General features: G+C 39.9%; 1 protein-coding gene across 3 annotated transcripts in view; it reads right to left on the bottom strand.

The window, feature by feature from the left end:
- The window catches only part of bmpr1aa (bone morphogenetic protein receptor, type IAa), a 281,777-nt gene that overhangs the window by 41,711 nt on the left and 225,087 nt on the right, over positions 1-14,979 (bottom strand). For all 3 annotated transcript variants that reach the window (XM_060854179.1, XM_060854180.1, XM_060854181.1), the window contains 2 exons: positions 8,144-8,282; positions 5,866-5,968 (listed from right to left, as the gene is read on the bottom strand). In XM_060854179.1, coding sequence (XP_060710162.1) covers positions 5,866-5,968; positions 8,144-8,282 — 242 coding nt within the window. The remainder of the gene's footprint in view (positions 1-5,865; positions 5,969-8,143; positions 8,283-14,979) is intronic.

The following is a 14,979-nucleotide window of genomic DNA, read 5'->3' as shown; positions in this document are numbered from 1 at the left end:
TTTGCTACCCCTTATCCTAAGACTATAACCTCTCATCCTAGAATGTCCCATAAGAGGAAACATGCGTTCCATATATATATGTTTTATCATCGAGTACTTCAATTTGATTTCCCATCATTCTTCTCAAATCCAAAGAGTAAATGTATAAACTGTTCTCTTTCTCTTCATACAACAAACCCCTAATCTCTAGGATCAATCTAGTGAACCTTCTCTGAATTGCCTCCAATGCCACTACATCTTTCCTCAAATAAGGGGAACAAAATTGCGCACAATACTCCAGGTGCAGTCTCACTAATGCCTTGTACAGTTGCACTTCCTTACTTTATATTCTATTCCTTTATCTATAAAAGCCAACATTCCATTCGCTTTCCTTATTATCCACTATACACTGCATGCTAGTTTTCTGTGACTCATGAACGAGGACACTCAGATCCTCTGTACCGTAGCACCCAAAGTCTCTCCCCATTTAGATAATAGATCGCCTTTCCATTTTTCTAATCAAAATGCATGACCTCACAATTATCCACATTAAACTCCATCTGCCACATTTTGGCCAACTGTCCTAAGCTATGTATATCCATTTGTAAGGCTCTTACTTCCCTCATAGCAATTTACCATCCCACCTATTTTTGTGTCATCTACAAATTTATAGAGCCTTCTATCCCTGTACAAGTCCTTAAGTAGATATATTACATCTGCAGGAACCCCTTATCAACTTTGCTTGTTACATCTGTAAATTCTAGCAAATTAGTCAAACATGATTTGCCCTTCATAAAACCATGCTGATTCTGACGGATAGGGTTTTGACTTCTCAAATGCCCTGATATTGCTTCCATGATAACTGACGCTAATACTTTGCCAACAACAGATGCTAAACTAATTGGTCTGTCATTTCCCACAGATTGCCGCTCTCCCCTTTTTAACTAGGGTTTTACATTATCAGTTTTCCAATCCACTGGAACATTTCGCATGTCCAGGGAATTTTGTAATATTGTAACCAACGGATCCACTACCTTGACTGCCACTTCCTTTAACACCCTAGGGTATAGGCCATTTGGCCCAGGGGACTTGTCTGCCCTTAACTCTAATAGTTTGCTGAGTGCCTTTTCCCTATCAATGTTGATTGTTCTACTTTCTACCCTTTCTATTGCCTCTGACTTGCCTATTCCAATAGGAATGGTATCCTCCACCTTGAAAACTGAGGCAAAATATTGATTTAGTGTCTCTGCCATTTCAGTGTTTCCCACTATTAACTCTCCGGTTTCATCTTCCAAGGGACCAACATTCACCTGAGTGACTCTTTTCCCTTTTATATACCTTTTTGATATTTTGTGCTTGCTTTCTTTCTTAATTTACCTTAGTTCTTTTTATTAATCTTTTAGTATCTCTTTGTTTATGTTGGAAAGTTTTCCAATCATCAAGCCTGCCACTGGCCTTTGCAACATGGCATACTTTAGTTTGTAACTTTATATTGTCCTTGACCTCCTTGATTAGCCATGCATGTTTTTACTCCCCTTATCACTTTTCTTCCTCACTGGGATATATTTTAGTTGTGGTGATGAATTGAATAGTTCATTAAACAACTGCCCTGGCTCATCTAGGGTCTTATTTTTTAGCCTTCTTACCCAATCTACTCAGGCCAAATCTGTCCTCATGTCGATATAATTTTGTTTAATTCCAGACCACTAGTGTGGGATTCCACTTTCTCACCCCGAAACTGAGTTTTGAATTCTATCATTCTATGGTCACTACACCCTAGAGGATTCTTAAGATACGATGTCATCAATTAATGTCTCCTCAATACATAATACTAAATCCTGCTTCATGACTAGTTCTGCAACAATCTTAAAAGAAACAATCTCTAATACGTTGAATGAACTATGCCTCCAAGCTACCCTTGCCAATTTGATTCTTCCAATCTATCTACATGTTAAAATCACCCATGATTATTGCCATACCATTCTTGCAAGTCTCTAATACTTCCTGTTATATTCTGCTCCACTGGGGACCTATAAATTATTCCTACCAAGGACTTCTTCCCCTTGCTATTTCTTATTTCTACCCAGACTGATTCCACATGTTGATCTCCATGTTTATGTCATTTTACATTTCAACACTGATCTCTTCCTTTACCAGCAGAGTTTTAAAAAATCACACAACACCAGATTATAGTCTAATAGGTTTATTTGAAAGTACAAGCTTTTGGACGCTGCCCCTCATCAATAGCTAGTGGGGCAGGATCATAGGACACAGAATTTATAGTAAAGGATCAAAGTGTTATGCAATTGATGCCATGTATTGAACAAACCTAAATTGCTGTTAAGTCTTTAATCACTTAGAATGGGGATGCAGGTTTCAACTAATTAATATGTAGATCCCAGAAATTCTTTCAAGTCACAGTCCCAAGACAACTTAAGGTTTTATCAGCATTTAAAAAAAAAGTGACATCTCAGCTCAGATAATGCATTAAAGGTGAGAGGTTAAAGTCTGTATCCCAACTTTAAGTTAGACTGGTTCTACTGCCAAAGTAGGAATTGATAAAATGTCACATGGACTAACTGCCTACAAATTGTGTGCTTTTTTGAACAAAATAGAATGCATCTGCAAATACAAATCTGCAAATACAAATTCACCCCATGGACTTATATGTTTGTGAGATGTGCGTGAGGGAGAGAGGGAGAGTGCGTGTGGGTGCACAAGTATGGTAGAGAATATCCCGAGAGGGGGTGCATGAGTGCCTGAGAGACACAGCACGTATATGCAACAGGATCTGTGTGAGTGTGATTGTGTGTAAGTGTGTGTGTGTATATGCATGCTTGCGTGAGTGTGTGAGAGAGAGAAAAGTATAGTGCAGTGGGGTCACCTGTAGTGTGACATGAACTCAAGATCCTGGTTGAGGCCATCCTCATGGGTACCGAATTTGACTATCAGCCTCTGCTCGGCAATTCTGAGTTGCTGCGTATACCAAAGTCTGCCTTGGAGGACGGTCACCTGAGGCTGAATGTCCATGACTCCCCCAGCAGAGTTACCAGTAGAGCTACACCACCTCCTTTTCTTTTCAGTCTATCTTTCAGAAATACTGAGTACACTTGGACATTCAATTCCCAGACCTGGTCTCCTTGTAACCATGTCTCAGTAATCGCTTCCAAATTGTACCCTTTTGTTTCTATTTGCATCATTAATTCATTAATTCTATTTCTAATGCTTCATGCATTTAACCCAAGCCCTGAGCCTTGCCACATACTCACCATCCCTCCCCATCTCGAAATGACCAACCTCAACGAATTTGTACCTGCCACAACATGGAGCTCTTCCTCTGCAACCTCTGCCTGTGCTCTCGTTTTTGACAAAAACTCCCAACCACCTTCCTCAGACACCTTTTCCCACCTCCAACCTTCCTCTTCTACTTGGACACCCCCCTCCAGTCTCGTACCGGCCCTAGACCTCTTTATTGCTGACTGCCGTCGTGACATTCGCTACCTCAATTTCTGAACCCTCCCTCTCACACTCCAATCTCAACCCTTCCGAATGTGCAACGTTCCATTCTCTCTCCACCAATCCCAAGTTCACCATCAAACCCGCTGACAAAGGTGGGGTGGTGTCAGTCTGGAGGACAGACCTCTACATCGCACAGTTTGAACACCATTCTCCGACACCATGTCCTACCTCTCTCTTCACCACGACCCCAACTTGGCCCATCACGCCAAAATCACACTCACTGTCTGGGATCTCTTTACATCCGATATCTCCGCTCCACTGCCTTCAACCTCATAGTACCACAGCCCCACAGTGCCCAGTTCTACCTGCTCCCCGAGAGCCAAAACTCCAACTACCTCGACTGACTCATCGTCTCCGCATGCTCCTACCCCACTTGTTTCATCCTATCTCAACTTGATCCTCTCCCTTGGTTCAGACACTTCCCAACTACACCTGTGACACAAACCACTAACCAGCGCTTTATCTTCACTATGGACATGCAGTCTTTTTTTCACGTCCATAAGGATGATCTTCAGCTTCTTCCTCTCTAACTGACCCATCCAGTCCCACTCTACCAACAACCCTCCTCCATCTCACAGAACTAGTCCTCATCCTTAACTTTTCCTTCAACTCTTCCCATTTCCTCCAAATCCAGGGGGTGGCCATGGGCACTCAGATGGGCTGTAAGCTATGCCTGCTTCTTTGTCGGCTATGCCGAACAGTCCCTGTTCAGTAACTGCATATGCACTGTGTTCCAACTCTTCCACCAGGCTGAACTGGAGCACTGACTTTGCCCACAACTTCACCCAGCTCTTAAATTCACTTGGTCTATCTTGGACAGCTCCCTCCCCTTTCTTGACCTCTTTGTTTCCATTTCTGGTGACAATAAACAGAAAGACCTTTGCTATAAATCCAGATTCCCATAACTACATGGACTATACCTCCTCCCATGCAGTATCCTGCAAGAACTCCATCCTGTTTACCCAATTCCTCTATCACCATCACATCTGCTCGGATGAGGAGACATTCCATTCTCAAGCATCCCAGATGTTTACCTATTTTGAAAAACATGCTTTCTCTTCCTCTGTCATCCACATAGCCTTCAGCTCACCTTCCCCATTCCTTGTTCCACTTCTCTAAACCCCCTGCTTCCAAATGTAATAAAGACAGGGATCCCCTTGTCCTCACCTACCATCCCACCAGTCTCCGCATCCAACCATCCTTAAACATTTCTGCCAACTCCAACTAGATCCCACCACCAAAAACATCTTCCCCTCACCACCCCTCTCTGCCTTCCGCAAACATTGTTCCCTTCTTGATCCTTGGTTTGTGTTACTCTCCCCACCAACCACCCCAAATCCCGGTACTTCCTCCTGCAACCGTAAAGGATGCAAAATCTGCCAGCACATTATCCCCAACTCACCTTTGTCCATGGCCCCCAACAGTTGTTCCTGGTGAGAGAGAGGTTCACCTGCCTCTCCCCCAACCTAGCTTACTGTATCTGGTGCTCCAGGACTTCCCTACATTGGTGAGACCAAATGTAAACTCAGGGCATGTTTTGCCGAGTACCTCAGCCAGGCCCGCAGGGGCCAACCTGACCTCCCAGTTACCGCCCATTTAATTCCCCATCCCATTCCCTTTCTGATATGATCATCCTTGGCCTCCTCCATTGTCACAGTGAATCAGAACATGAACTGGAGGAACCATACCTCACCTTCAGCCTGGGAGCCTATAGCCTCGAGGGCTCAACGTTGATTTTTCCAATTTCAAATAGTCTCCCTTCCCACCCCCTCTCCCTCCCTTCTATTCCTCTGGCCGATCCTTCCTTCCAGCTACCAACCAGGTCGTGTCCTCTACCTGTGTTCACCTATTGCTACCTCACCACTCCGCCCGTCTCCCCCAAAAAGCCCTAACCCACTCATATCTGCAGCTCCCCTTACACCGTTCCCCCCAACCACCCCCCCCCCCCCCCCACCCCACGGTCCTGAAGAAGGGTTACACCTGGAACACTGACTTCTCCACCTCCTGATGCTGCCTGGCTTGTGTTGTCTCAAAGCCAGCAGGTATATAGGAACACAAGTTTCCATTCCAAGTTACACAATGACCCTGAATTAGAAATCTATAATTTTTCCTTGACAATTGCTGTATTGCAATCTTGGAACCCCTTCCTTTAAACATTTTCTGGAATGATTCAAGAAGGCAGTTCATTAACACTTTTTCAAGGTCAACTGGGTTTACAAAAAACTACTGGTCTTCTCAGCAATGGCCAAATCACATGAACAAAAACAGTATGGCAGTTCATGATATTCAATGTTAAAATACATGGTTAATCCATAGTATAATGCATCAAGAGAGCTGAAAATCCTAACTTTACAATATTAATTTTACCTTGCACTGGAAATCTGCTCCTTCTAATCTCATGCAGCCAGAGCCAAGTGTAATTTCTCCATTTTCATCTTCTTCAATAATGGCAAAACAATTTCCATTTGTTCTGAATTATTAAAAGAAAATTATTACTTTATGCATGATATTAATCAAGCAGTTTGAGATAATGACAGCAAGAGAGCTAGAAAGCAGTTTAAAGTTTAAAGTACAAGAAAGGAGAATGTTTACTGTTACAAGTTCTATGACAAGGAAGAAAACATGTGCAAGGAACCCTAGTAAAGTACTACTGAGCTCATTTTTGATCAGCATAGTTGGTTGCCTAGGGCATAAAACTCATAGCATGCAAAGAATGCAATCTAATGAAGAAATGATACTATACTTGTCAGGTAAAGGCTTTTCCATGTTCCCATCCTTGTATGTAATACAAAAATTACATTCAAGCCAAGTAATAGAGTTCAATAGCGCAGAAAATGCCTTTTGGCTTGTCGCACGCATGCTGGCCAAAAGCAACTACCTAACTGTTCCAATCCGAACTTGTGAATTTTCCTCAAGTATTTTTGAACCAAAAAGTAAGACATTTATTTCAACCATAAATATATTCACCTTTAAAGATACTCAGTGGGTAAGACACATTTCATTATTCAAATTGTCAATCATACTCATCACTCTCCTTTGTTGTTAAAATTAGGCAATTGGGATGTTAGCTAATCACATAAACAGCCTCAGTCAATTGCTTGTTAACGTGACATTACTTCACAGTGATCGTGGGGAAAATTTACAGTTTGACTCCTTGCGACATACTCAACAGCTACAGGTAAACGAAAAATCAGACAAATCCCATACCACCCATAGCATAATACACAGGAGTAGTGATGATTTTAATCATTAACATATGGTGAATTTTAGCAAGCAAAGATACACCAGTCTTATAACTGTCAAACTCAACAAAACCTTTCATTTAAATAGTACCTTCAATATAGTAACTGTCCAATCACAGAATGGATATCAAGCAATAAAATAGGAAGAGTAGCTCAAGATATGATTAAACAGAAATATTTTGAGGAAGATTTCAAAAGTGATGACAGACATAGCAAGAAAGACAACTTATTGAGATAACTACAGATTTTACAGGCCTAGCAGTGAAAGTTCTGCTCCAATAGTCAAATGAAAGATGGCCAGAATGAGGACAGAGTATTCACATCATGAAGTTTAATGGAAAGTGGGAGTTCTGGAATTAATTTTACATGTATACCCAAGCCTCTGCTCGAATACAGACAATGGCGAGTTTGCTATTCTTGGAACACTGACTGAAACTATCGGCAATCCTAAACTATGCCAAAACAGAAGCGCAAGCAAGAGTGAAGGATATAAACTAGATTGGCTGATACTTAAAGTTAAAAATATCAGATGCCATCTTGCATTAGTAAAATTAAATTCACTGCCACAAGACAACATTATCACATAATAATGAAATACCTGCCCCATAAAAAGGCCATGGGGTGGCACAGTGACTCAGTGGTTAGCACTGCTGCTTCACAGCGCCAGGGACCCATGTTCAATTCCCACCTCAGGTGACTGTGTGTGTGTGTGTGTGTGTGGAGTTTACACATTCTCCCCGTGTTTACATGGGTTTTCTTTGGGTGCTCCGGTTTCCTCCCACAATCTAAAGATGTACAGATCAAGTGAATTGGCCATGCTAAATTGCCCATTGTATTAGGTGCTTTGGCATGGGTACAATAGGGTAGGGGAATGGGTTTGGGTGGGTTACTCTTCCATAACTTAGGGAATCTAATCTAATCTAATCTAAGATTGGCAAGTCCCAGCAGAAACAATAAAAAAACACTTATTGATGTTATCTTCTGAGGTAAGAGGACATTTTCAGTTCAGGAAAGATGTGCCAAGGAACCACAAACCAGAGTTACACAAATCATTAAACTATGCAACTGTCATGACTGTACCTTTGAGATAAAAGCATCATTGCTCCACTGTCTTTGCTAGACTGATATACTACAATGTTTTATTATTCTTTCAGCAAGAGGGAAGACATTCTAACACTTTTAAATGTGGAAGCACTGCAGGTCGAGCTGATGGACTGCAATGCTTTAATTTCATTCTGTCTTGTCTTGACAGCAATATAAAGCAAAAGAATAAAAGTCTAAAAGGTGCAAAGTTTGTGTAGAATGTTAATACACTTGACAAATACATCTTTATCACTGATTCATACTGCATCTTTACATCAGTACACCTTTCTGTCACATTTGATGAACAGTGCAACACTCACTTGCATGTATTGTTTGCTTCTTCAGTTGCACAGTGACCAGAGCAGTAACAATTAAGTCTTGGCTCTGCATCTTCGGGTGCTACTGTAGCACCATTGGTCTTCATGCCTGTTCCCATAAGCATGCTATCTGGATTCTGACCTTTTAAAAAGAAAGCATGAAAATGGTCATAAGGGAATACTATGAAGATTAAACATGGATTATACACAGCAGGCACAGATTATACATATATTTACACCTACCCTCATGCTATGCCATGTTTATCCTTCTGTTAAGAAGGTAGCTTAAAAAAGTCTTCATTGTTCCTATGTCATCATGATGTATAAGAATATTTCCCTCCATATGTGGTGCTAAATAAATGGATGCTTTTTTCTTATCAATGCCACTTGCATTTCATGTAACGGCACCACTTATATCCTAGTTTCAAGTATTGCAAGTTACATGTTTGTCACTACTAGTATAATATCTTGAGGTTGTAAGTTGAGGGCAGCTCACAAAAAACCATGATCGACAACAGTAAACTACACAGGTTGATGTTGTACTATCCTATATTATATTAATAAACTAAATAAGCCACTGACAACAATGATTGAAGACATGGGGCAAATTCTTGGCAAGTTGAGAAACTGCATTGTCAACAGAAGAAAATTATCATGAAAGTTGGTAAATATGTTTTTTTAAAAACCCAAACTGGAAACTCCTCTTCTAATCTGGTTTATATGATGCAGTTCTGCATTCTGCAGCTAACTCTTAAAGCACTCACAGTAATTTGGAATAGGCAACAAATGCTGCCTATGTCATACAGAGAACAAATATGTAGGAGAACTGAGTGGTAAGAATGGAAAAAATAGTTCCATTACTTCCAATGCATTAACCTTTCTCCTAATTCTGAATATTAGCTCATTATTCTTCTGTTTAAGAATATTTAAGACATCAATAATTAGATTTTGAAAGTACTCAAAGCAACTTTTGTAATATTATATACTAATAAGGACAAGCAGGAACATCTACAATGAAATTAATATCTTTACTTCTACAGACCTTCTTTACATACAGGTAGTTCTCCCAGAATGCCATTGTTATGCTCCCGCGATACCTCACTTAATAGAAAATAGCTTAATATAAATAATGGGGCCTTCGGGAAAAGTGATGCTAGGGGCAGACCAGTAAAAACAATGCCACTCACGATTCCTCAAAAATCACCCAAACATCTAACACAAAGTAGAGCACAGCCTGAATTAAGGTATAAATCATATCTATGAAAGAAAAGCAAACTTAAGACAGTACATTTAAAAAATATTGTTAATGCAGGGACAGATGATCATCATGGTGCATAAGATAGATATTTCTGTTAAGCGAGCTACATGATATATTCTCTTCTTACGCTCAAAATATATTACAATATTTGTCTTTTCTTCCAGTGTTATAGCCTTTCTTTTGCATTCACCACCCTCGGTTTTATCACCAGCACGCTTCTTGCTAACATTCTTGTCACCATGCCCCTCTACTCTTTTCAAAAACATTGATGGTAGTGCACCTTTCACAGGAAACTGCTCAATTTATCTCTTTCAGAAAGCCGCTTTCTGTACAGTACCTCTCACAGAAAGCTGCTCTGGTGGAAGCTGACATCGGCACATGTGCAGAATGGCATAAAGACAGACCCTGACATTGGCGCATTATGAACGACATTATGAGCAAATCACACTGGTGGAATGCGCATTATCTGAGAACTACCTGTACAATATTTCTGGATAGCCGAGCCATCTCACTTGGTAGATAGAGTCATTGAGATGTACAGCATGGAAACAGACCCTTTGGTCCAACCCGTCCATGCCAACCAGATATCACAACCCATCTAGTCCCACCTGCCAGCACCTGGCCCATATCCCTCCAAACCCTTCCTAGTCATATACCCATCCAAATGCCTCTTAAATGTTGCAATTGTATCAGCCTCTACCACTCCCTTTGGCAGCTCATTCCATACCCGCACCACCGTGCTTGAAACATTTGCCCCTTAGGCCTCTTTTTATATCTTTCCCCTCTCACCCTAAACCTATGCCCTCTAGTTCTGGACTCTCCGACCCCAGGGAAAAGACTTTGCCTATTTATTCTATGCATGCCTCTCATAATTTTGTAAACTTCTATAAGGTCACTCCTTAGCCTCCCACGCTCCAGGGAAAACAGTCCCAGCTTGTTCAGCCTCTCCCTGTAGCTCAGATCCTGCGACTCCACTTTCAAGGAGCTATGAACTTGCACTCCAAGGTCTATTTGTTCAGCAATACTCCCTAGGACCTTACCATTAAGTGCATAAGTCCTGTTAAGATTTGTTTTCCCGAAATGCAGTATCTCGCATTTATCTGAATTAAACTCCACGTGCCACCTCTCTGCCTGTTGGCCCATCTTGTCAAGATTCTGCTGTAATCTGAGGTAACCCTCTTTGCAGTCCACTACACCTCCAATTTTGGTGTCATCTGCAAACTTACTAACTGTATCTCTTATGCTCGCATCCAAATCATTTATATAATGACAAATAATGGAACTCAATTGCTGAGTCCTGCTTTTAAACTCGATACTGATGATTTTATTTCTGGATCGCCATTCTTCAAATACTTCAACAGAATCAAAACTTCTCATCTAGCTAAAACTGTAACTGCCCTTTTGTAAAATCAGTCTAGGTATACGAACACTACTTCCATCTAAAGTCTGGTCTTATGATTTATTTAAAACTCTACAATATGAAATTATGAAAATTGACTGGGCATACTTTTCTTCTGAGTTTAAAAGGCTTAAATCTCATGGGCTCAACATTATTTAAGGAATATTTACTGAATTTTATTCAAATTTGTCTGTTAAAAAAGCTACATAAAATTGTCAGTATGTCAGAAGGATTTAAAAAATTAAATGTGCATTGGGTCTTCCTGTGTTCTGATTGCAACAGATTGGTGTCAGCAGCTGGAACTAACACCATTATCATAACTTCTGAGATTTGGGATAATACGTGCATCAACACAATGTAAAAGTTTACACGTAGCAATAAAATACAATTTTTCAACAGAAAAGGTAAAAACACCATTTCCTGAAGATTTGAAACTACTGCATGAAGTTTATAAATTGCACATGTGTAGTTTTGGGAGGCAGGATAAGGCTAATCATGAACTAAATACTTCCTTTGATTGTTATAACAGAATCATTTTAAAATGATTACTTCCTGGAGAGATCTCAGTCATAAGCGGGGATTAAGAAAATTCTAGGCTTTCTACACATTTAGTTATTTCATGAGACATGGGTATTGTAGGCAAAGCCAATATTTAAACCCATCTTCAATTACCTCTGAAATGGCATTTGAAATCTGTTATAGTACTGGGGTTAAGTGGCTCGATCCATCTCTACTTCGGCGATGGCAACAGGATAAAACTTTAAAACAGCAATTCAAAATCAAAATACAGTGGATGCTTTAAATATGTGATAAGAAAAAAACAAAATGCTGAATGAATTCACTGAGTCACGAAGCAACTATGGAAAGAAACTAAATAACAATTTCAGGTGGCAGATTTCCTTCCCTAAAGGATGTGAATAAACCTGATGAATTTGTACAACAATTTATGATATTGGTCATGGACATAACAGATTATGATTTGTATTCTAGATGTATTAAATTAATTAAAATTCCAAATGAAAATGAATAAAAATCCCATGATGAGATCTGAATACATACCCACAAAGAATTAGTCTCGGCCCCTCTGGCAACATCATCCCGAAACCACGTCACATAATTCCCTTTCTAAACCTTTCCTCTCCGCCAATCTTAAAACCTAGCTCTTTGACCAAGCTTTGTTCATTTGATATATCATCATCATCTGTGGCTTGGTGTCATACTTGCTTTATTATGGCTTCTGTTAAATGCCTTGGGATGTTTCAATATGTTAAAGCTATGTTTAAAATCTATATGTTAAATTAATGCGCTATCATGCATGTTAAAGAATTTAGCTTGAATCTCCTGTGAGTGCAGACTAGACTGCCTGGACATGCAGTAAATGAAAGACATTACAGAAAGTTTGAATAAAATTTTTATTAATACTATAATGAATCTGGACCAACTAGGGACAGCCATATATTCCATCCGGTTCACCTATCAAAAATGATTCATTTATTTTAAGCTTCAAGGCTTGATTGAAGTTTTGATCTGCTTCCTGGACTACACCATGACCATTTCTCATGTTAGTAAATTCCTTTTAATAAGCTTTTTTTTACTATTTCGCATTCAACTAGCATACTGGGATTTTAGTTTTAACTTCTAACTATGTTGAAAAATTCCATTGAACCGTTAATGTTAAAACTTGAACTACATCAAGATTAGGTCTATTTATTTGTAAACTTGCACAAGCTTGTGGCTAAGAGCAAAGGATTCTCAAGATATGATGGGTTTATTTCGAAAGATGTCACCAGTATAGATCAAAGATATATTACTTACCAGAACTATGAAGAGAAGCAACATTTTACTGATAAGTGTAAAATGTACTGATGTCAGAGGCCAGACTCAACCCAAACTCTCAGCTTTGTCATTAGATTTAAGTCCTACTAGTTCCCGATCACTATCAAAGTGGAAGCCCAGTTGTGTGTCACAAGGATCAGTGCTGGGTACACTGCTTTTTGTCATTTATATAAATGATTTGAATATAGGAGGCATGGTTAGTAGTTTGCAGATGACACCAAAATTGGTGGCGCAGTGGACAGTGAAATTGATCACACCAGAGTGCAATGAGAGCTTGATCAGATGGGCCAATTGGCCGAGGAGTGGCAGATGGAGTTTAATTTAAATAAACGTGAGGGGTTGCATTTAAGGCAAACCAAGGTAGGACATATATACTTAATGGTAGAGCCATGTGGAAGGTGGCTGAACGAAGAGGCTTTGACATAGTTCCTTAAAAGTGGAGTTGCAGGTAGACAGGGTGGAACGTGTTTGGCATGCTTACCTTCATTGGTCCGAACACTGAGTATAGGAGTTAGGATGTTATGTTGTGGGTATATAGGACATTGGTGAGGTCACCTTTGTAATACACCTTTTCAATACCACATACAATTCTGGTTGCCTTCCATTGTTAAACTTGACAGGGTGCAGAAAAGATTTACAAGGATGTTATCAGGATGGTGGTTTGAGCTGAATTGGAGATATTGAATTGCCTGGGGCTCTGAAATGATTAGATTACTATCAGTGTGGAAACACGCCCTTTGGCCCAACAAGTCCATACCAACCCTCTGAAAAGCAACCCACCCAGACCCATTCCCCTACATTTACCCCTTCACCTAACACTACGGGCAATTTAGCATGGACAATTCACCTAACCTGTACATTTTTGGACTGTGGGAGGAAACTGGAGCACCCGGAGGAAATGCACGCAGACACAGGGAGAATGTGCAAACTCCACACAGACGGGAGGCAGGAATTGAACCCGAGTCTCTGGCGCTGTGAGACAGCAGTGCTAATCACTGTGTCACCATGCCGCCCAATGTTGGAGACTGAGGGATGGCCTGATAAGAGATTTATAAAAAATCACAAGGTGCATGGATAGGGTGAATAGCCAAGGTCTTTTTCCTCGGGTAGGGAGTGTCCAAAACTAGAGGACAGTTTAAGGTGAGAGGGAAAAGATTTAATAAGGACCTGAGGAGTAACTTTGTCATGCTGAAGGTGATGGAACAAGCTGCCAGAGGAAGTGGTGAAGGAGAGTACAATACAACAACATTTAAAAGGCACATAGATGGGTATATTAATAGGAAGGGTTTAGAAGGTATGGGCCAAATGCTGGCAAATGGGACGATGTCACATTGGAATATCTGGTCGGTGCGGATGAGTTGGACCAAAGGGTGTGTTTCCATGCATTCTCTGTGTGGCAGTAAATTGGTGAAGTGATTCATTGAAGTGCGAAGAATTGGTCAAGTGATCATAATGATTAAACTGTGACCCAGAAATTACAAAATTATGACAGTGACGTGTTAGGACCCTCACACATTAGTGAAATGAATTAATGTTTCACAATGCAAACTGTCCTGAACAAAACTTTTTTAATGCAAGAGATGGCTTTGCATTGAGCAATGCTTTCATATACAAAAGAAAATCAGGCACCATTGTCTTGATTAGATCATCTGGTTTACATTTTGTTTGTTTACAAAACAACAGTGTTCTGAATATACGGTTACAATTTGCATTTACCTCAGGGAATTTGTGCATATTTATCCAAATTTTGGCTTGCAAAAGCAGACTCTTACCATGTTTAAATTTAAGTTTTATAAAGTAAATACAGAGTGAATTATTTATCATCACACAGGAGGATGATGAATCTTCTGTACTCAACTGACACACCGGAAAGATGCTCAGAATGCTAGGTATACTCCTGAATTGACCTAATAGTCAGGCAAATGCCTGGGTGACAGATAATGCTTTTCAGGACTACAAAATCAAATTTCTTCCAAGCTGATATTTAAGCAGAAATGTACTAAATCAATGACAAAAAGAAACTGCATTTAACTTTTTCCAGTAATTTAAACAGCCATAAATTGTCAAGAAGCTTTTAATCTAAATTTTGATGATGTAACTTGGCACTTGTCCCGTGAAATTCTTGTTTTCATTATTGAAAAATGGAATTGAACTTAAGATACAAAGCGTCAACATGAAAAGTGAATGAATTACAAAAAGCAAGATTTCAAGTTCAGCAGGTAATAGAGAAGACAAATAGAATATTGGCCTTTATTTCCAAAAGAATAGAATATAAACGTAGGGCAGTCTTGCTAAAACTCTAGAATGTACTTGAGACCACATTTGGAATACACAGTTGGTCCCCAC

Source organism: Hemiscyllium ocellatum, chromosome 43, assembly GCF_020745735.1.
Source record: "Hemiscyllium ocellatum isolate sHemOce1 chromosome 43, sHemOce1.pat.X.cur, whole genome shotgun sequence".
NCBI classification, from domain to species: Eukaryota; Metazoa; Chordata; class Chondrichthyes; order Orectolobiformes; family Hemiscylliidae; genus Hemiscyllium; species Hemiscyllium ocellatum.
This window is presented reverse-complemented; position numbering and strand designations above follow the sequence as displayed.